This window comes from Dermacentor variabilis, chromosome 7 (genome assembly GCF_050947875.1).
Source record: "Dermacentor variabilis isolate Ectoservices chromosome 7, ASM5094787v1, whole genome shotgun sequence".
NCBI classification, from domain to species: Eukaryota; Metazoa; Arthropoda; class Arachnida; order Ixodida; family Ixodidae; genus Dermacentor; species Dermacentor variabilis.
Window position 1 is genome coordinate 129,898,428 of NC_134574.1, and position 23,938 is coordinate 129,922,365.

Genomic DNA, 23,938 nt, shown 5'->3' on the forward strand with positions numbered 1-23,938 from the left:
GGACCCTTGCAGTTGATAGACATTTCATATAGAGAGCAGCCAGTTTTTGCAGATCAAACAGATTGTTCAGCTACCGTTGCCCACAACGCGCCAAAAGAAAAGTAAATTTTCAACGACACAGTTTACGCCAGATACAAGCAAACAGAACACAGAACATATGCTGATGGCCAAATGAGTTTGATAAATGAATCGCATGCAGGTCGTATACGCTACCACATAACTCCTGCAACCCACGCCTGCTCACACACAGCCTCAAACAAGAGACCGGACATTAAGAATAGCAATCTCATGGCACAACATCAGAAGCAAAATTCAAGCAGTGCCATATTTACCTTCCAAGTAGGCCACTTCACGATCGCATAAACAAATAGAATGATGACTAAAAAACAAAAGTAACCGTTTGCTTCGAGCCCTTTGTTTTTCGATATTTCTTGTCTGTATAAACGGTGCTTCATTGTGAAAACTAGAACTAACCTAATCGAGTCATTCCACTGCACTATTATTTAAATTTTAATTCTTGTGTTTTACGTGTCAAAGCCACTATCTGATTATAAGGCATGTCGCATAGTGGGGGACACCCGAATACTTTTGGCCGCCGGGGATTCCTTAACGTGCGCCCACAATTTATGGTACACGGGTGCTTTCGCATTTTGCCATAATGAAATGCGGCTGCGAATGCCGAGATTTCATCCCTCATCCTCGTGCTTAGCAGCTCAACTCCAAAGCCATGGAGCAACCTCGGTGAGTCCGCGCTATAACACTGGACTGTGTTGCGCTGGCAAGTGGAGTGGCTTACACTGCATTAGATTATTAACGTAAAAGCATCGGCTAGTTGGTCGTTCACGTTTAGGCGGTAACAGCACTAAAAGGATGGGCAAAGTGAAGGCTGGGTACGTGCCGCCCTTCAATGAACCACTTTCGCACCAAGTTGGGTGAGTCAGTCATGCCTGAACACGCCTCATACAGGACGTGTTTCAGCAGTGGCAATATAGTGCACCACTACATTGCTTGAATACTAATTGCATCAGCATTGACAGTCATTCTTAGATGGTTTCTGGCAGAATTTTTTTTACCAGATATCGAGTGTTACTTAAGGGAGCACCTGGTATGGACTGTTCTTACACATGCCTTGGCAGCAGGGAGCTTACAATGCGAAGAAAATTCTGGTCCCATATCCTATCAGCTTGCTATGGCAAAAAAAGTAGTGTGTTTTTAAGATGGCTCAACTTATAAGGCACATCGTTATATGTTTTTACATAAGAGAAGTGCGTATCATTTTACATCGAAATTGATTTGTAAATTTGTGATCAGCTGCAAAGAAAAATTTTTAAATCTGCAAGCTAATGTTCTGCTGGCACTACTGTAGTTTGCCATCGTCTTTTTGGCCCACTTCATTCCTGCAACAAAAACTTGCGGAACCTTGCCAGAGTCTCTAAATAGTGAAATGGTCTGTGCTTCCACACCTATGATGAAAGCTGCTTTTTCATCATAGCACAGACAGATGGCACCAATGTTTAATTGTGGCAAAATCAACATCTTCTGAGTGGCAAAACATGACTGAAACAAAAAAAGCAAGCTACGCACCTTTCCACCGATCATGATGGTACGTGGCACGAAGGGCGCCGAGGGGTCTGCCTTGATGCGGTTGTACAGGCAGATGATGTGCAGGCAGTTGAGCAGCTGTCGCTTGTACTCGTGGATACGCTTCACTTGCATGTCGAACATGGACGATGGGTTGAGCTTGATGCCTGTCAGCTTGTGCAGGTACTCGCACAGCCGCATCTTGTTTTCCTGCAACCAAAGGAATCAGCATGGGCCTACGTGATACCCCTGTCAGATGGGCAAATTCAGTGCTGCTTTGAAAAAAGTGCACTTCTCAGTTAATGTCATTCACAAGCTGTCACAGGGTGACGTTTAGTGACACTTGCTGCATAATGCTGATACAATGGAACCCTGTCGATATGTTCGTTGCTGCTGCGTTTTCCAAGCTGCTACATCGTGATCTTAACCTAAACCACATTGAATATGTCGCCAATCTGTAATGTTCCCCCACCTTACACTGCATTTGAACGTGGCGATCCCATAAATTTAGCAATGTATATATATATATATATATATATATATATATATATATATATATGGAGGATGTACACCACACAAAGACAAATCACATTCTCTGGACAAGAATGCTTTAACAACGAAGATGCACGATTTTGTGCTGCCGAATCAACACTTTGCTTAACTTCTGACAAAAGTGTTGCATTACTAAGGCATGCGGCTACCTCACATCAAATTAGGCTATCACCCTTATGCTATTTTTTTAAAGTGATGATATTAAGAAAATCTTAAATTTAGTTTACAAATTGATGCATTTATATAATATCAATGACCTAGCTGGTACACGACTTGGAAAGACAAACAGCACTAAAAACGGCGCCAAACAAAAGCAAGACAGCACACTATCATCTCTCTGCTTGTTTGCAGGCCAGACTTGTTGCAGCCCACGTAACAGTGGAGATCGTTGTTGTTTTCCAGCCAGGTCTTCTAGTGAGTGGTATGGCCACGGCTATGTATGGAAGCGGGCGGGCACCATTTCGCAAGTCACCTATCACTCAATCACGCTCTCAGCATTATGAGCCTGCTATATTATTATAGATTTAAAAATACAGGAATGAAGCTTTGCTATTGACCTTCGATAGTATCATATAATGCAACTATCACTCACTTTTCGTGACCTTCTGTCCAACTCGTTTGAAGAGATGTTTGGATGTAACTTGCGATCATGGTTTTGCACTCATCACGCGATGAATATTGTTATTTGATCATGCTCGGGAATCGATGAGGCAGACAGTACAAAGCAGGGCTGTCTCCTGCTTAGAAGCCTTTGGGAAAATTACAGCATCCGTAGTTCGCAGCAAAATAAGGACCAGTAGCCCCAAGAGATTTGAAAGCGTCCTGTCTCCTGACACTCGTCTATTCTGAAAATTGCCGAGAAGTTTAGTAAGGATGGGCTCTCCGCAGCAAGCAGCACTTGTTATGACGGGATATGTGAGCCTCAGCTAGGCAACTGGCCACGGCCGTCTGGTGCTGAGCGATTGGGCAGTGACGAGATGCTTTTCCCATGTCCATAATTATCTGCCAACTTCGTTCTTGACACCTTTTATGCGCAACCTCCCCCTCTTATATCCATCACCCCACTCCCCTTCTTAAAATTCTTTTCTGTTAGTTGCTGTCACACTCTTTTAACATTCACCAGGTTGTTTAATGGCATGGCAGCCACTAACATTCCTATATTTCTGTTTCTGCGTGGACTTCAAGGCCATTCACCTACTTGCCCTCCCACCTGTTTGTTGTGGCAGTTTCTTAGCTTTCCTGACCCAAATGGCCTGGCCTGCCCTTCATATACTTTGCCATGCACAAATCAGCATTCTGTCAGTCTTTCTTTCTTGTCCTGTATTTTGCCCTGTTTTCATTCTTACCAGTGTGTACAAACTAGCCTAACAGCAAGCGCTTCTCAAGTTTATTAATTTACAGTGAAAATCAGAGACAAGGGAAAGAAAAAGAAAAAAAGGGGGGAGGGGTGCTTATTATGCGTATCCTAGACAAGGAAGTCTAATTATTTTCAGAGTGCTTTTCTTCTGTGCAGCGTGGTCAACGATTCGCTTAAGTACCAGTTATGAGAAGCTCTTTGATGACATGAAGGCCTGGTGGGAAGCAACAATGCCCCTATGTTTTATGCATGCACTCGTCCCATCTTTATCTGTGTATGATATTTTTTAGCGCTTATCCTCCCCCTCCCCCCCCCCCCTCAAAACTTATGGTTAACATGATCCGGAATGAGGTAGAGGGGTGCCATGAGTGGGGCAGCAGTGTTCTGTGCATGGGATAGGGGATCGCCTCCATGACAGCTCCCCCACCCTTCAGACCACCACTGGCCATTGCTTTGCTTTCACATCGAAGCTTTCTGTTTCATCCATCTTGCTCTTTTGGAGCCCACCTCATGAAACATTCTCTTCCATGGGAAAGAGGGGTTCCTTAGAAAATTTGGGGGGGGGGAGGTCGCCCCTAAATCTCCCCCCCCCCACTCCGGCTGCACCAATGACCATGGCAGCTGCTTATTATGTTCATAACATACCAGTCGGTAATAAAAACTGACCTGACTAACAATTATTTCCCTAAGCTGTCCTTGTGTGTGAGGAGGATAATCAGCATGCTTCCATCAAATGAATTAAAATGAAGTTTTGAAAGAATACTTTTACCAGTCTAAGCTGGTAATTTAGCGTAGCTATTTTATGTCCCATCAACTAGTAGTATGTTTTACTACGCACGAACACAATGATTAAAGTACAACTGTAACAATATATTCACTTTGGACAAACTGGTTATTTATAAATAGACATCAGATACCACTGCAGCAATCTTGGCCAAGCTGTAAGGCTTGCTATTGAGGATCGTTTTCTAACAGCTTTTAAATAGCCCCTCAGCAGGGGATGTACACACCTGGTTGTTAGTGAATATGTTGCAAATCCCAGCACACTGTTCACATGTATAATGGCCACCTCTAAATCTCGAAGGTCCTTGCCAAGAAGCCAAACTGGTTGTCAACATTCCGGGTTTTTTGCATCACTCACGGCCAACTCTAATCATTGTTTTCAGGTTTCGCATCAAAACATGCATTTAGTGGAAGGTTTCCATAAAGTTTTCACTAGTATTTCAAAGGTAAAATTTTCCACAGAGCCTGCTCTAAATCTACGCTGCCCAAAACTAGGCTCGTTAAATGGCCAAAAAATTTGTGGCCGCCAACCATTAATTTAAGGTGTAAATAATTTCTGTCAACAAAAATTTTGCTTTACCACTTTTCTTGCATCTTCAGAATCATTAAAAGCGTACTGCAGCAGAGCAGGTGACTAACCTTTATTTTTTTTCAGCAAGTTTAGTTAGTAAAGTTTACGAAACGTGAACTCAGTGTGCGAACTGTTTAACAGGAATGCCAGATATGAAAACGTCAAATATTACATGCTCGTCATACTTGGAAGACACCCATCCAGCCATTTGAAAAAAATATCCCTCATGTAAAATGTTCAGAAACAACGAAAGAAGTGAGCCCACAATGCAACTGTACCGCAAGTCAGATTAAACAACATCCAGACGTTTACCTTCCAGCTCCTTTCTCCAAAACACTTTGCAAATATTTATCAATCTTGCAGGAAATGTCCAATAAGAAGTGTCTCAAGATGTAGGCAGCATGTTTCAAACATTGCTAAATTCTGTAGTTCTTGTTTCATTTTGATGCACTACCTTGGCATGCACAAATGTGCACACAGCACTTGAAGGGGTTAACATTATGGCTGTATGCTGACCCACAGACTGTAGGGGTATGTAAGACAGTGTCTCGGGTATGAATTCACAAAAGTGGCATTTCATACTCTCGTCTTTCAAAGGACATGCTAAAAGTCATATGCACGATTTTCCTAAAGCAGTTGTCCTTTTCTTTCCTTTTCTTTTCTCAAGGAGCACTGACCTGCTTCACTTTCTGCAAGTCTCGCAGGAATGCCTTGTCGTTGACCAGAGGCTTCAGCTTGGTCAGCTGCTCCAGGTGCACGATCCAGTCCTCGCCAATTTTCTGGGAACAACAGATAGGAAGTCGACAACTTCAGGCCCAGAGCTGATAGGCACACTGAGTCAGTTTCAGGTCAAACATCTTGAATGAATTGTAAATGGGGCTGTATTCTTGAATGATTGCTTGCGGAGGTGCTTTAACTTTTGTATGATGTGGCATCCGGCAAAACGCCTCCTTGGAGCGATGGCACTCTAGTTGTCAACTTATCTAATGAGCAGCTGCTGGAAGTGATAAACCACGAAACATGAAATAACATTTCATACAAAAATACTTTCGTTGCCCCTGACAATCATTATAAGCACATATTTATTGCATGCTGATATTGGAAAAAAGAAATCTATATTTACATTATTAGTATCTATGATAATTTGTTACATTTGTGTTTTTTATATGAGGTATGACTGTATGACAACATTTTATATGCCTACATTCAGATTACAACAATAACAAAACTTCAAGGCCCGAATAGTGATGGTTACACAATGTACATTGTCCTTTTCAAAAGAAAGAAACCTAGGCCACTGTATAAAATTCATCCACAATATTGCATTTACATTTAACTGCACTGCTCGCATTTCATGCATCCCTGATATACAGTAGCCGACCGATAATTCGGACTTGACGGTGACAGCCAAACACTCCGAATAATCGGGAGTCTCAAATAGTGAACTTGCCAGAAAATAAGTGATGTTATTCCACAAGCCACAAGAAAAGGCGTACCATAGTCTTGGATCATCACTTTCAGGTGTACAGTACCTTCAGTCTCACATGACTAGTGCAAGACGCGTCAGCCTCTACGAGTGATGGCATTCTTGGTACAGGGCCAAGCATCCCGTCTTTTTACAGTGACGAATGTTGTCTACCATCGATGCGTCTGGTGCTAATCATGTGAAATACTGCAAAGTGAAAGTATCTTTGCATGTGATCGAGAATACAGTCCAAATTTGTCAATGCGTTGTTACACACATATACGCTTGCCTTTGTCCTAGACAGTCCGTCGCCACAATTTTGAAGTGATGCCATTTTTTATGCTATCCCTTTTCACGCTTTATCAGTCAGTGGTCAGAACAATGCTTTGCGCATGTCAACAGGATCAGCCGGCCACATGGTAGAGTGCCCGCCTCAGCTGCGGGTGGGAATGGGTTCGATTCCCACCGCTGCCAGGCACCCACAGGTTTAAATGGGCACAAGTATACCCCACCTGCTGTTCTGCTCTTTTCAGGGGTGGTACGCTTGGGAAAGGAACCTGCACCCTAAATTTCTGTCGAAACCCTCATGAGCCTTAAAAAACCAAAAAAGTGACACTCACATGGCAGCCATTTCCCATGTGGCACCCCGAATGCACCTATTGAGGTGGGGACGCCTTCGGATTTGAGACAAACACTCCTTTCCAAGCGTTGAGGTCCCATAATGCCCAGCCGAGCACCAGGCTGGGAGTGTGCTTGTACCTATTTTACCGGTTGGGACCCGGTGGTTCCCACAGCCCTGGCAGATGCTCTTCAACAAAGTCATCTGTGGTTGGACAAGAGGCGCCTAGGGAGAACTCGTAAACCTCTGTTGGGCCCTCTTTTGAGATGTGAACCCACCCAAAAGAGCCGAGCGCCAGGCCAGGAAACATCTCTAACATTAGAAAAAAGACTGGTGTGTTTCCAACGGCACCGGGATTTGAGCTCGTTGCCCCCGGCATACGAGACTGGTGCTCTACCGCTAGGCCACTGCTGCAGCTATACCACTAGGCCGGAATATGGCAGACCATAAGAGTGACTCAGAATTAAGCGGAAAGCATTGCTAAAAAATCGAGGCCTTTATCTCAACCACTGTCATGCTGTCATTATAGAGAGATGAAAGTAGTACAGTCAATGCATCCACCAGATCTTCTTCCCATGGCAACATAACAAAAGTTGACAGCACTATAATAGCTGACTGATCATGTATTTCTTTGGAACAGTCACTGTTCGGCATTTCCTTCATGCAGACGTCAAGGGCTGACTTGGCACCACTTGGCATTGCTTGAAGAATTCGCTTGGAACCGTGTTGCGATGCAACACGTAAACAACCACTGTTTATGTGAACGAAACTCGCATGACAAATTGTGCACGTAGCCTTTACAACTTCGCGTTTTGCCTTGGCTTGTCCTGCAGTTTGGGAATGGTCAGTGACTACTGCCAATGATGCATCAAAACCAAGTTATAACAATTTCTGCTCATCTCGGTGGCCAAATTAGCATGCAGTCGTGCAATTTGAGTCCGAATTATCACACCGTGCACTGCAAGGCATCCAAAATGTCGGTCGTTGGAGCTGTTCGAATAGTCAAGCATGTCGGAATTATCGGGTGGCGACTGTAGTTGCGCATCAAATGACATAATACATACCACAACCACTCCTAGAAAAAGACTGCCACAATGTGGCTGCAAAGGGCGAGGCTCACATCGGCAATGAGATCGGCCAGACTAGGGTTGCAGAGCAGGAGCCACCGGCGGGGAGTAATGCCATTGGTCTTGTTCAGGAAACGCTCGGGGTACATCTCGTAGAAGTCCTTGAACCTGCAGTTGCCAGCAATAGGGGATGCATTTCTTAACAACGCTTTCAATGTTTTGCCATCCCTTCCATCCTTTGTCATTGGCGAGCATAATGCTGAGCGCCAACTATTGCTGGCATCAGCCATTTTGTGCGAAAGATGATGAAAAGTGAATCGGATCAAAGGAAATGGAAATCACACATGATACAGTCCCAGCCGATCAGCCGATGCTCCTCACTGCAGGCATGCAGTAACACTCACTAAGGCAGTGTTCCAATACTCACCGTAGACAGCTAAATAGATGGCTAAGCAGACAGCAGCCATCTCAAGTCTCGAACCAATTTTGACAAAGCTGGCAAAAAAGGCAGCCTCGTGAAGACAGCAACCAACTCAAAAGCGATGTAGACTTCCTTGCTGTCCAGAAAAGACAGCAGCTGAGCAGACAGCTTGGAAACTAGAAGGGGAGGTGGCCTTCGCACAAGACAATGCAGTAATGGTTTCTCAAGTGTTCAATGCAGGCTATGTTTTGTTTTCATAGGTTTGGACACCAAGAAAGTTAAAATACAGCAATAATATGCATGTCACTTAGCTTTTTCTTGTTGATGCGACATGATCGAAATCAAGACTCAGATATGTATGCTGTATGTGTCCACCTACTTAGGTTCGAAGCTGTCATTTCAGCTGTTAAAACACCGTCTCCAATGCTGGCCAGAAGTGGAATGCACCCTAAGACCGGGGGGGCAGAGATAACCCCTTTTGCTGGCACCTCCTCTCCCCACTGCCCAAATATAACACTGCCTGTCAGTGCGGTCGCCCACACACATTCACACCCTGCTATCTCGCTGCAAGGCTTGCAAGCTTTTCGAATGGAGTCACTCAAAAGGATTTACTCATGAACACATAAATGTGAGGCTTGTGTTTCATTATTCTGCACCCTGAACTTCAACATGGATGACAGTGTGCATGACACAACTAGATCAGTGACAGCAATACGTAGCAGCGAGCCTCGGTGTTTTGTACAGTACAGGTTGCAGAAAACGTTAGCAGTGGAAGTGAAACTGCTTGTTTGCAAATTTGCACAAGAAAGCTCCATGAAATGTTTTTCTTCACTGGCAGAGCCAACATAGTGTACATTCATCAGAGGATAACCAGTCAACACAGCACGTAAAATAAATATCTAGAAAAAAAAGCTCCATAAATGATCGGGATAAGAAAAGAGCAGATTGGGTGAGGGAACAAACGCGAGTTAATGACATCTTAGTTGAAATCAAGAAAAAGAAATGGGCATGGGCAGGACATGTAATGAGGAGGGAAGATAACCGATGGTCATTAAGGGTTACAGACTGGATCCCAAGGGAAGGGAAGCGTAGCAGGGGGCGGCAGAAAGTTAGGTGGGTGGATGAAATTAAGAAGTTTGCAGGGACGGCATGGCCACAATTAGTACATGACCGGGGTTGTTGGAGAAGTATGGGAGAGGCCTTTGCCCTGCAGCGAGCGTAACCAGGCTGATGATGATGATGATGATGATGATGATGATGACGACGACGACGACGATGAAATGATCGAGTGTTTTTGCACTGAAAATGACAGAAACAAACTACAGATACTCAGAACAAAATGCAAAAACGTACCTCAGCAGCACCATAAAACATTACTGACCATTGTAATTAACCAACAAATCTACTTCAAATTACTGCCAGGCAGCTACAGGGCACCGAGTGCAGAGGTAGTGTTCTACAATAAGAGTGGTGTCCCCAACAGCTGCAGGTGGTCGTTGTGTTCAAGTGGCGCTGCAGGTCTAATAATAATAATAATATTTGGGGTTTTACGTGCCAAAACCACTTTCTGATTATGAGGCACGCCGTAGTGGAGGACTCCGGAAATTTTGACCACCTGGGGTTCTTTAACGTGCACCTAAATCTAAGCACACGGGTGTTTTCACATTTCGCCCCCACCGAAATGCGGCCGCCGTGGCCGGGATTCGATCCCGCGACCTCGTGCTCAGCAGCCCAACGCCATAGCCACTGAGCAACCACGGCGGGTCGCTACAGGTCTGTGCTGTGCACTTCTGTCATATGTGCAGAAGGTGTGGGCACGTGACTAACAGCACACTTTACAGAGCATTGCATTTTCCCTGCCGCATTCAATGAGTCAGAAAATAACAACACATAGCATCTCGAATTATGGTTTTGCATGTCATTCTTTGCATAACAATGGATATATAGAGTACACAACCAAACCTACTTATAACAATACCGGTGTCAACAATATATCGGATATAACAATGAGCATACAAAGCACCATCAACTTTTGTACGTGTTCCAAGTCAAAACGAACCACTTACTACAATGCTCCCATGCCACGTTGTGGGTCATAATTAAATCTGGCTTCTGGGTGTTTGCACCGAAAGAAAAAAAAAAGAACACGAAATTCTTGAAAACAAATGTTTAAAATGCAAGTTGTCGCATCCACTAACACGCCTCATACTTTTGCTTTGCCACCTCCACCACCACCACCACACCCCTCATGGCATGCCTTAGTCGCATCACCAACCTTGCAGGTTTCTTCAGTTTTTCTTTCGCCCCTCCAACATTGACAATGTCAACTTGTGTATCGGATGGGTGGGAGAGAGGTGTGAGAGGGCGATGCACTGAAGGCATGTTGCGCAGCGCAAGGGCGGGTGTGGTAAAGGCATGTGGCACACAGGTGAACGCGGAGGCTCGCATGTTTTTTTTTCTCTTTCTGGATTTCGTTTTTGTTTCCTTTTGGTGCAAACACCTAGTAGCCAGATTTAATTCTTATAGCCAGTAGTGCAGCATTGGAACATTGTAGTAGGCGGTCCATTTTGCCATGTAACGCATGCAGAAGTTCACATTGTTGGGGCTGCTCATTGTTGTACGAGTATTGTTAAAACTTAATTGTAATGCCAGAAGTGGGTTCAACTGTACTTTGTTTGTTTTGTTTAATTATAATGCACGTTTTTCCCTGTGCTTTCTTCATGCAACCCGGTTATAAAAATTGGATTTTCTTGGCATTTAAATATTGTCATAATTAAGTGGGCTAGATTGTATATATTAGTTGCATAGTGCCTATTGGCTCGACTAACAAAGGTTGTTCAGAAGTAGCGTGATGACAGGCATAGTTCTGGCTCATCTTAATTTGTGCGAAAGCAGACAGCTTTGTCATCAAACCGCAGTTCGCGCATGTATACTCACAGGCCCTTCTTGAGAATCTCGGAGTGGATCCGTGCCACACCGTTGATCTTGTGCGAGCCCACAATTGCCAGGTGAGCCATGTTGATGCGCTTCTCGCCTTCTTCCTCGACCAGCGACATACGCCGCATTCGGTCGTGGTCCCCGGGGTATTTCTTGCTAACCTCCTGGAACAAGCACACTTGCAAATTGACCGGTTTATGGTGGACCCAGTTTATAATAACAGTTAGATCAGTACACCAGACAAAAGGGTATGCAAACAGTGGTAATGTAGGCAAAAGCATCCACTGTCTGGTGAAGTCAACCACACAGTAACGCTGCATTGTCTATGCTGCCGTATAAACCATGCACAGTCGAACTTTGCTATAACAAAGTTGCATTGGAAATGAAAATGCCTTCATTATATCCAATATTTGTTATAGGCATATATTAGTAACAGTCGACTTCCGTTAAGTCAACCCTGATGGGGCCGACGAAGTTGATCGAATTATCCGGCGGGTCGAATTAAACAAGCTGGAGTAAAAACGCCAGAACACACCGTTCATTATTTTGGCAGTATTTGACCAATTGACGTAGTAGTTCTGCGGAAACCCGCAAGGTGGAGAGAAGTAATGAATAAAGGGAAAATCAGACATCCACCCGTTCTTAGCGATTGCTACAAAGGAAACCCATACCGGTTCCTCGAAAGAAAAGCCTCATAGTTGAAGAAAAATTCGTCCTGGTCCGGGACTCGAACCCGGGACCACCGCCTTTCCGGGGCAGCCGCTCTACCATCTGAGCTAACCAGGCGTCTAGCAGAAGGCAGGGCGAAGTCGACTTCGCCCTGCCTTGGTTCGGTTGTTAAATGGCTCGGTTATTAAAATGAGGTTCGATCATTTATTTATAGATAACATTTGTTACAACTGGGATGGTGCCGCAAATAGTTTAGTAATAAGCTCCTGGTTTTGATTCTAGCGCAAGAGTTCCAAATGTTTCATCATCAGCTTGACAATCTCATCCCTCTGCCACAGATCTTGCGCTTTTGAATGTCAATGCCAGAAGCATAACTAACAAATTTCCATTAATTATTTCGCCATTTTCTTTGTGTTCTTAATGTTTTATCATCAGGTTGACAATCTCATCACTCTGCCACAGATCTTGCACTTTTGAATGTTAATGCCAGAAGCATAACTAACAAATTTCCACAATTTATTTCGCCAGTTTCTTCATGTTCTCCTCATGTTATATGCATCACAGAAACATGGCTTCATAAAGATATCCACGACACAGAATTCACACCTCCTGATTACATTGCTGTCCGCAATGACCGTCAGAATAAGAAAGGCAGTGGTGTTACTTTGCTTTTGCGTTCAGCTTTTAACTTTACGGTTCTACCAGGTCCTCCCAATGTATAATCGGTTTGGTGCAAGTTACTATTGCATATGCAGAATTTAACAACTTGTGGTCTTTATCGCACCCCCCCCCCCCCCATAGCCCTAGTGACGCTTTCGATAATATTTCACATTTTATACATGACCATAGCCTCGACAGTTCCAACTTAATCATTCTTGGTGACTTTAATGTTCCCGGCATTCAATGGCCTTCCCTTACAAATTCTGCCATTAGTGCCTCTATTTGTAGAGACTTAATTAGGTTTTCTTTGTCCCATAACCTGATACAATTAGTTGATAAGAACATGCCGCAGAACTCCATACTTGACTTAGTGTTTATCAGTGAAAGCCTTGCTCATTTAGGTTTTAACTATGATATCCTGGAAGGAACCTCGGATCATAACACAGTTCTCGTATACATTAACTGTCCTATCCCACACGAGTGCTTTAGCTATACCACATTTCTTGATTTTACAAGGCTGACGATATGTCTATCACTGATACTCTGGCAGATAACTTTGACCATATTTTGTCACTCAGTACCGAATGTCATGTTGACAGTCTTGTTGATTGTTTTGAGTCATTAGTGAAAACTTGTATCAATAACTACATTCTATTAAAAAAAAATAATAATAATAAGCTGCTTAGGATTAACCAGGATATCCTGCACCTGTCACGCCGTGTCGGTGGACTACGTAAATCACAGCATTCTAATCCTGCACTTTGTGTTCCTTTTGAAAAAGCCAAGGAGGAACTTCGTACTCGTACTAAAAATGCTAAAGATCTCTATTTTTCAGTGCAGCTCCCTCTACTACTTAAAGCAAATCCTTGTAGGTTCTGGACATCAATTTTACCTAGTGCAATGTGCAGAACGTCTTTTAAGATTAACGCCGCTATTATTAACAACCCCACTGTAGTTTCAAATGCTTTTATCTCGTACTTCCAGTCTGTTTTCACCCTCGATAACCATGTAGTTCCAAAGTTTAGTTATGATGCACAAACTAATAAATTAGGTGATATCGTAATAAGTTCTCATGGTGTCTTAAACCTAATCTTGAATCTCGACACTAAAAAGTGTACAGGTTCAGATGGTATCCCAAATTATTTACTTGTAAAATACTCCCTATGGAGAGCTGAGTACCTTACTGTAATCTGCCAGAAATCCTTAGACCCTGGTGAAGTACCAACTGAATGGAAAACAGCCAAAGTCCTGCCTTTGTATAAATCAGGTGATAAACAACTTCTCTCTAATTACAGGCCGATATCTCTCACACCCCAGTCATACAAGATGTTACAGCACAATATTCACAAACACATAATCGAATTCCTTAACTCTAATGATGTTCTAACATCTGCCCAGAATTGTTTTCATTGTGGTTATAGCACTGTAAAGCAAGTAGTCGATTTTGTTCATGATAGCGTTTCTAACCTAGACATAGGTAATCAAGTGGATGCCATTTTTATTGACTTCTTTTAAGCTTTTGACTATGTGATTCATTCTAAACTACTGGTTAAATTAAATGCCATATTCAATAATCCCTGTCTCAACTGTTTCTTGGATTATCGATCACAGTTTGTTTCCTTTAACTCAGTTGACTCAACTCCTGTCGACGTAACCTCAGGCGTTCCTCAGGGATCCGTTTTAGGCCCTTTATTATTTCTGATATACATTAATGATTTACCTCGCAGGACCTCAACTAAAATGATACTTTATGCAGATGACTGCATAGTATATGAATTTATTAATTCCATTGATGACCACCGCCGTCTTTCTCAATCCCTTATGTATTTCTGCGCTTGGTGCAAAACGTGGCAAATGAACATCAACTGTAGTAAAACAGTCATGATGTCATTGTCCAATAGACAGAGCCCCCTCTCATTCGATTATTCTCTGGATGGCATCCAACTTAATAGAGTGCCTCAGTATAAATACCTAGGTGTAATTTTACCCAAACATTTTTCATGGTCTAAACATATTGAATCTGTAAACGGGAAAGCCCTAAAAGAAATTGTTATTTGCACCGCACTCTGGCTAAGACTCACCGCGATACAAAACTGCGCTTATATAAAACACTAATTCGCCCTGTTCTAGAGTATGCATCTGTTGTTTGGTTCCCCTACAAACAATGCAAAATAAGCCCGCTCAATAACGTTCAACAAAAATCTACCCATTTAATTTGCCATAATTTTAGCCGCACTTTCTCACCAACACACGCTCAACAATCGTTGAACGTTGAGCCACTACTTTCACGTTATCACATTGATGTGTTAAAACTTTTATATGCAATTAATAACTCCACCTCTAGTCTTTCTGATTGTAAATATATCACATTTACTCATGCAAGCTGTACCTGTAGCCCCCATGCCTTCAACGTAACACCTATTTATACCCGTACTAACACATTCAAATGCAGTTTTTTGCACGTACAATAGAGCTTTGGAATTCTCTACCCGGTAACATTCGTTCACTATCACTAAAAGATTTCATAGCTACCACTAGTAAGCACTTCGCTAACACGTAAAGCGCTTCTTTTTGATCATTCATCTTTTTTGTGTTTATGTGTGCTTTTAATGCGTAATGTATAGTAATGTATAATGTTCCCACTCCTGCTATAGCCCTATATTGGGCTGCAGTATATGTAACTAAAATAAATAATAAAAAATAAAGAAAGACATTACTGCATTTCAAAATTGCACGGTGGGCTAATAAGGATGCCGCACTTCATGGCCCAAGATTAATTAAGACCACCCAGGATTATATTAATGTGCTCTCAAAGCACACTACACGAGTGTCATTGCATACCCCCTCGGAACGCAGTTATCGTGGCTTGGAATTGAACCCAGGACCTTATCAGCAGAATGCCATAGTCGCTTATCCACTGTGACGGTTCTTGCCCAATTTTGTTAATGGTATAGATGCTCCCTGACCACTTGGCATCTGCCACGGCTGTTCAAGGAACCCTTGAGGTAATTGCTACTGCCGAGACACAGAAACACTGACTGAACGAAATTCATGATTTGACAAAGTTTCCCGCTGCAAGTACGACCTTGTTACATTGAGGTTCGACTGCACGAGACTTACGCCAAGGAAATGTGCGTTGATGTCGAAAATGATCTGCAGGTGGCGCGGAAGCATGTTCTGCAGCATGGAGCATGACCAGCGCTCCAGGGCCTCTGGCAACACCGTGTGGTTCGTGTAGGCACATGTCTTAGTCGTCAGTTCCAGAGCCTAGAAAAAAGAAAAGCAGAAAGAACATGAACGAGTGAAAAAACCCTGTGCGCAAGAATAAGAAATTGCTTGTGCTCTCGGCATGAAATTTAATTGAGCCAAATCTCAGGAAATGAAAACTGTTTTCAACATAGTCCTCCAGATTTTCAGTGCACCTCTGTCTGTCAGTGAGCAGAACTCCAAATTTTTACGGCCAGGTTTTTTGTAACACTCGCTCAACCACTGGCAAACATTATCACAGCCTTTTCTACCAATGTAGCCAAGCCCACAATGAGTATGGTCATCATAAGGAAATATACAGCAGTGAAGAAAAAGATATGATATTACAGTTCGCAGTGAAAAATTCATTACACATGGCTCTATGCTATCCATTGCTGTTTATATTTCTTCGATATTGTCAAGCAGGGTGTGTACTGCTACTACCAAGGAGATAGGGATGGATAATTTTTTTATTTACCAACGGTGCCATGAAGCTCTGCTTGGCACTTTGGTAATGTCCTATTGCTCACTGTTGACTACATTTTCAAGTTTGTGTGCAGGTAGACATCTGTATGTTTCTTTTTCTGTCTTTCTTCAATCTCTCATATACTAAACATGCACTAGCTTGCCAAGCCTTTCACTCGGCTACCCTCTCCAATTATTATTAAACAGCCTTTTATACAGCGAGCACCTATTTTTACATGCTGTTCAATGCATGCAATTTCCTTGCGATACATTCTTTGAATAGCAAGCTGCGTGATGATAGGTGGGCTATGTGGTGAAAACAGCATGACAGGGAGTCTTCAAGGGCCTATTGCCTAGATCTAGTGCTTTTTGCATAATGCAGTGCCAACTTTCTGAGCAGTTTAGCTCGGAGCACCGAAAAAGCTAAATATAGTCACGGGTGGTGATCCTGTGGTCAACGATATCTTTTTGTTCGGTACCTCACAGTGCGAACTAGTATATCCATCAGCTTGCTTCTGGTTGCGCTTTCTGACACTAAGTGGCAATGCTTATCAATGTTAGTGGAATTGTGTGTTTCCTTTATTGCAGCTGCTCGAACACTTGCACTGGCAATATGGCTGCCTGTGCTATGCATTACTGAAAAATTTCTGGGAAGTTTGACACAATTTTCATTTACTGAGATACAGAAAAAGTTAAGTCCCCTCCACTAAAGAGAGACACTAAATAAGTTTAGACCAATAATGCATGCTTTCTAAACTATACTCTCACTAATTTCACAGAACAGGTTGATCATTAAAAAAATAAAAGGAAGGTCAATGGTTCGTTTTTTGAATTTCATGCCGAAACCCCGTGCTGGTACATCAGGAAGACGTCACAGATTTCAAGGTATTTTTCCGTGTTTTTGCTATGGTGGCTCTGTAAGAGCTTTGGAAACTTGCCAAGTTCATTCCTTGGCTCTACTAGAATAGAATTTAGAATAGAAAATTAACTGGGCTCAAGCAGATGCTGTCGAACGCACGATGTCAGAGCAAGCTGGCGTGAGAACATTAATGTGGTGTCGCCACCAGTCTCATTTGTACCAGTCTCGTGTGGCTTCTTTAGGATCATAAAAGGGTAATTTAGAGGTACAGTTCAAGTTTATTTTCTCTTTAGTGTTCCTGTAATGTGCACCCAAAGCATGGCACACGATAGGGTGCTTTTAAATTGAGGCTTTATTTTGCGAACGCTCCCCGACTTTCCTGACCGTGGCTGCGGGTTGGGTGGATAGGCACTGCCGTTGCCGTGTTCAATAGCTCCCACTTAAAAAAAAAAAAAAAGAAAAAAAAATTGAAGGGGCACTTGATTATCCCATGTGGATGAATGTCTTCGCATAGAGTCCACATTTTCTAAACATGACAAAACACACTAAAGGACTGCAAATTGTTAATCTACCTTGCAGCTGTATGCTTTTTGCGATTCTGAAAATCTAGGAAATGCGGTTGAGGCAAGCTTGAAGTCAACATAGGCAACTAGCAACTGAAGAGCTAATTAGCTTTGTCTTAATTAACACCAAATGTTAAGTAATTATGGGGTTTTACGTGCCAAAAGAACAATATGATTATGAGGCATGCCTTAGTGGAGGACTCCGGAAATTTCGACCACCATGTGCGCTTAACTCCAAAGCAAAGGTTGAACTCCAAACCAAAGGTTGAAGATTCGCAGCCTTTTTGGACCATCGTGTGGTCACGCCAATGCCTTCTTCACGTGTTACAGGAGTGTAACATGCTGCCGATCTCTTTCTGAATTACACACCCAATGCTGAGATCGAACTTCGGCCCCCCAGCACAGCAGCCCAATGCTCTAACCACTGGACCACAATCTCACGTACTATACTCCTGTCGTGGCATTGCCAACTAGCTCATTGATGATTGTCGCATATTGATCGGAATGATTTCCTTACCATGGCACGTACCCACAATGGGGGACTGGCTAAACATTGGGGGGTGCATGTTGTGGTAACGCCAAATAGCGCTTTGAGGTGATTGCTGCGTGTTGATGCCGAGTTCCATACTATGACACATACGTACAACTACAGTTGAGCAGGTTCAAGACAAGCGCACCGTTGGATGGGCCACTACGGCAGCCTCTAGCGACACGGTCACCGACTAAGGAATGGGTGGTACATTTAAAATAAATAAGAAATGAATTTATTCAAGCCAACGTAAGTGTCGTCACATTGTGTAGCATGAATGCGCGAGAGTATGTGCATGCACATCAGATTCTATTGTGCCGGCTGCCATGCCTCTGGCCATGATTGAGATACGAGAATACGCATCCTCTGCTTTGGTACCCTGTTTTCTGGACATTGTCAAATTATACCATCAATTCTGTAAAGGCAGCATTTCGAGCCATTCAGAGAGGCCCACAGGGCTGCTACGGCCTCTCCGACTGAAAATGCCCCCATTACCAAATTTGACAATATGAAGTAATTTGACAGTGCTTGGGATAGCACCCCTGTTTTGGTACCACCCAACAGGCGTCACATGCAGATTCGGAGTCGCTGGATGTAGGTTTGCAGGATGGGGCCATATTCTTGGTTGATAGCTTTCATGAATACGATCACTTTTGTGAGATTTCACATATTTGGCACTGGACGCATCGGTGTCTACAGGCACCAATGCATCCTCAGGACTGCGTCCTCAGGAGAAATGCTCCGAGCATTGGAGGAATGCTGTTGCTCGGAGAGGCTTTGTCGCAAAGCGACAAAGCAAGAATATAATCCCATAGGTCAAATCTTCCTGCTAAGTTAAATACAATCTTGCAAAAGTAATCATATCCCCGAAAGTTATCAGCGGCACACGGGGCGCACTTTGTGATGTCGTAAATGTGGTTCTACAGCCTCGAGCAAGGCTCACTAAAGTGTGCCAATGGAATTTCGACAAGACAGTTTTGTGTTGCAGCGAATTCCCTGTCTGTGCTGTCTCATTTCACAACAAAATTTCCGTGAAAGTAAATTTTTTGGTTTGCCCGCTGATTTCGTTATTATGGGGTTCAACTGTACTGAGTTACATCGAAGAGATTATTTGATAACTTGCCCGCAAGAACTTTCCCTGCGCAACTTGGAAGTTTATGCAGCCAGAGATATCTGTTCATGTCAGAAATTGACAAAAAACGTATTTGTGTTTGTTTCTCTCTTTTTATGTCTGTGTGCACGCTTAACTTTTTTCTAATCCAAACTAATTAGTTCAACTGTTTGGTGTTCTAAGAGATTTGTTATCACACTTCAAAAGAAATTACCTTGTCGAAGCTGAGGCCCTCAATGTCGATGAAGATGCGAATGAGCTCCGGAATGGCAAGCGCCGGGTGCGTGTCATTGAGTTGAATGGCCACCTTCTCCGGGAAATGGTCCAGGTGGGTGCGCGTTGCCTCTGTTTGGCCAAACTTCGAAGATTTGTAACGGCGAAGGATGTCCTGCAGTGTCGCCGCGACCATGAAGTACTCCTGCTTCAGACGAAGCTCCTTGCCCTCGAATTCCTGCGGCAGGCAGAAGGTTAGGGCGAGAGGTTCACACCTTGAAATGCAGCAAAGTACGGCCTATTGAATTCTTTGAGCGATAATAAAAACGACGCGACAGACTTCAATACCCTAAAGCAATTGACAGGTTAGGAGAGGTGCTGTAGTAGGAAGCCCCGGATTAATTTTGACCACTTGGAGTTCATCAAAAGAGCACTCAGAAAATTTGACTGGTTTTTTGGTTTATTAGACAGCTGTGAACCCAGTAATCATGCCACAAAGCCTCAATTCCTTGAGAGCATGACAAGAAATTGGTTATGTTACCTTTTAATGTGACCAGTTCTAAATGAACACCAAGAGCAGTGCGGCTTTGAATGTGAAAAAGGAGGCTATTGACATTGCCAAAGCCCGATATGGTGGTCGCGTGGTACCAGACACCACTAGAAGCTTACGCACCCACACTAATGACCTTGATACCGAAAGTCAAGTCCATTCAATACTCAATTGGACCAGAGGGTTCAGCAGGTTCCAAGGCAAGCACACCGTTGGATGGGCCAATTCGGCAGCTTCCAGTGACACAGTCACTGTTATGACCTACAATCACCACACTGGGCTTACGGGCATGCTCTTTAATTTCCGATGCTGCATGATCAGACTTTGCCTTTGAAGGTGTGAAGTCTCCATTTTCACGTCTGAAGTCGTGCTGCACCTGAAGTGCATTTTGAAAGGGTCAAGCTTGGTATTGTAATTACGGAGTCAGCAGCTACCCAAAAAAAAAACGAAATATCAGGACAAAAAAATTTCTATGTCAGAATTCCTTAGGAGCCGCTTTACCTCAGGGGATCTTATCTAAAGCAATGGGAACAGAAAAATCGTCTTGCTTGACATTGACTTCGCCGAATTTTATGAGATTTGTTGAATTTCAAAGAAGTTAAAGGCTACCAACTGTAGGAGTAACTTCTTATTTAGTCCATCAGAGTTTTTATAAAGATCTACAAAAAGCAGAAAGAAAAAAAGAAATAGCTGAGTTTACAACTTCAAATCTGTAATAATCATATCACAATTCTATAAAGTGCACCTATTGAGACATCTAGAACAGACAAAACTGATGCATTATAAACCACCCTGAAATGTGCCACTAATACACGAGTGGGACTTTTGCAAAACCATCATCAACATTGTAACAATTTCATGTAATCCATATACCAATTTGTCCCATTTGTCTATTTTAGATGCTCCAACAGATGCTGTTTACAAAAATTGCAATCTATCTTTTTGTGTGCTAAGTTACGTATTTGTAAGCTTAGAGTTGCAATTGTTTTGAATTTATCAATTTTAGACGATTTTAGAAAAATACTGAAGGCCCTAAATCAGTATTGTCCTTCATACAGTCAGTAGAATTCAGCTCTTGCTCATAAATGCAGCAATCTTTATTGAAATCTGTTCAGTGGTAGTGTAGTAAGAGTACTTATACATATCACATATACAGTCGAACACACTTATAACAATACTGGTTTTAACGTATCACATATAACAATGAACAGCTGTGACACCATGAACTTTCGTGTGTGCTATGGTAAAACAAACTGCTTACTACGATGTTTTCATGCCATGTTATTGGTCACAACTATTAAATCTGGCTACCGAGTGTCTGCGCTGAAACGATAAATGCAAAATCCTGGGGAAAAAAAGGTGAGCGAACAGTGGCTGACACTGAAGAAAGACAATCTTCCAGGGTGCATTAGTGTACTAGGTGGTTTTTTCTTCGAGAGGCTCCCCCAGACCTTTTCTTTCTTCTATGTCAACAACCGCCGAATCGCTTTACCTTCAACTACGCCAACTTACCCTGCTTTAGTACCATGTTACTCTTGCACCCCTGACACATGGGCAGACGAAAGTCCTTTGAAATAAACACCTGCACTTTGTGCTGAATGACCCATTATGAAAAGCAGTTTCATCGGTGACACACAGTATGGTGCAGTCTCCTTTATATGTTTTCCAGTAAGTAGCAGAAGGCGCTCCTTGTTTAAACTGAAACTGACAGAAGGATAAACAATTTTGCATCTGGTCAATGCAAAACAAGAGATGTTGACAAAACTGGATGGCCAGAAAAAACATGTGGACAAAGCCGCCCGAGGCGAGTAAGTCGATGCGACGGAGCCAGTTGCGTGCATTTGAAAGTATGGCTGCAATAAAAGTTCACTGCGAGACAAATTGGGCCTATGCTAACTGTAAGAAAGAACTTTGGGAGTGATAAAATTATCACCAAAATTTCGACAACTTTTCTGTTGATGCGCACGAGGCTAAGCCTTTAAACCAATAAAGCAGTTCGAATATCTTTCTTTCTGCAAGGAACCACTTACCAGAAAGGAGATACTGCTTTGTAAAGTATCACTTTGTGTAAACACCTTTTCGGTAGACGTCCCTTAATTCAAAAAACTTTAAAGTGCCCATGTGTCACGAGTATACATACAGCCCCTTACTTAACCTTTACTTTACTTTTTAAACTGCGCTACCTTCCAAGATTGGCCACATTTTTAGACTCCACACAGTCCTGGATCGGCCCAAATATTCCGTTGGGTAAAGCCCCACTTCGGTTTCAGTTCTGGGCATGTGCAGTTTGAACGAGCGCATCTAATTCCATTTCGTCTTTCTTTCAGCAATTCCGTATTATTACTGCTCCGTACATAGCTCCATGCTAACTTGGTGCGTCTTTTTCGCTTCAAGCTTCATTTTGAAGACTACATTTTTTGTTCTCCAAGATGCACTAAAAGGTCTCAAATCGTCCAATTTGGGAGACAAAGTGGTTAGATACCCAGATCCCATGAACCGCAAATTGATCTGAAGTCGCCAAAGAAGACCTTGTCTTAAAGGGCCCCTCACCAGGTTTAGCTATTGCGCACAGTCAAGCGCAGCTAGTGCATTCTGTACGTGCTGTCGACCCTGTCTGCAAAGTATTGCAGCCCTGCATGCCGCAAGAACAACTGGAGTTTCAAACCAAATGTCACGTGCCCTCCTTCTCGAGAAAGCTCTGCTCCCAGCCAGACAGCCAAGGAAACATGCGCAAACGCCACGACGTAAGCTCCAGTGCTAGCATCACTCCCCGCGACACGTGGCTTCAAAAATTTCTCCAATTCACTGTTGCCACTGGAAATGTTCCAAGCAGCAAAGAAAGGAAAAGAAGAGGAGAAAAGGTGGCAGGGCTCGTTGCGCGAACCCGATGCTGTCGTTCAACCCTAGCATGGGAGAAGGCAGGGAAGGAACGTCGCTTGTGGACGCTACTCGAGGCAGAGGGAGAGTCTCTCTGTTGCCGGTCGTGCTCACTTCCTGGCAGTCTGCTAAGAGGGCATTCAATTTCTTCTCTTTTATCCCCTACAATAATAAACCGATTTTACAAGTTATTTCCGTAAAACAAGCCCTAGATGGCATTTCAGAACTTTAGGAGTGTAACTAAAATTTTCCGTGGGGCTTGGTGAGGGGCCCTCTAAAATAAGATACCCGAGCCACTGCAGCAGCACGTTTTTTTTTTTTTCGAGGATTTAGCTTGCCTTTTCCTTTTGGCGCAGACACCCAGTGTCCAGATTTAATTGCTATAACGAATAATAAGGCATGGGAACACTACAATAGGTGGTTTATTTTCAAAGAACACAGACAAAAGTTCGTGGTGCTGCGGTATTGTTAAAAACCGGTAATGTAAAAAGTATGTTCAACTGCACTTCTTTTTCTCTAATTAAAACGTTTCGATGTCTGCCCCATAATTTTTTTTTAATGCGATACAATCTTAACAAGGGAATTTTCTTGGCAATTCAATATTGTAATCAGTGGGTTCGGCTGTACAGTCAAATTAGAATTGTCCCAAAGGTAAAGCTTCTACTTCAAACTATGGCTGAAAACTGCTTCAAACTTTGCTTAAGACACCACAAACAGGTCTCCCGTTGTCATAGCTGGTTGGTTACAAAACCATACCTGTACGTGTACACAAGACTGAAAAGGTGTTTGTTCCTGTTTGTATGCAATCTGTCTTGTGACTGTCTTGTTTGTGTGTACAAGTGT

At 43.0% G+C, this 23,938-nt stretch overlaps 1 protein-coding gene across 2 annotated transcripts in view; it reads right to left on the reverse strand.

Annotated features, from left to right (window-relative positions):
* Positions 1–23,938, reverse strand: part of LOC142587921 (glycogen phosphorylase-like) — a 59,446-nt gene that overhangs the window by 15,513 nt on the left and 19,995 nt on the right. For both annotated transcript variants that reach the window (XM_075699294.1, XM_075699295.1), the window contains 6 exons: positions 19,670–19,906; positions 15,803–15,949; positions 11,354–11,517; positions 8,049–8,163; positions 5,522–5,623; positions 1,585–1,791 (listed from right to left, as the gene is read on the reverse strand). In XM_075699294.1, coding sequence (XP_075555409.1) covers positions 1,585–1,791; positions 5,522–5,623; positions 8,049–8,163; positions 11,354–11,517; positions 15,803–15,949; positions 19,670–19,906 — 972 coding nt within the window. The remainder of the gene's footprint in view (positions 1–1,584; positions 1,792–5,521; positions 5,624–8,048; positions 8,164–11,353; positions 11,518–15,802; positions 15,950–19,669; positions 19,907–23,938) is intronic.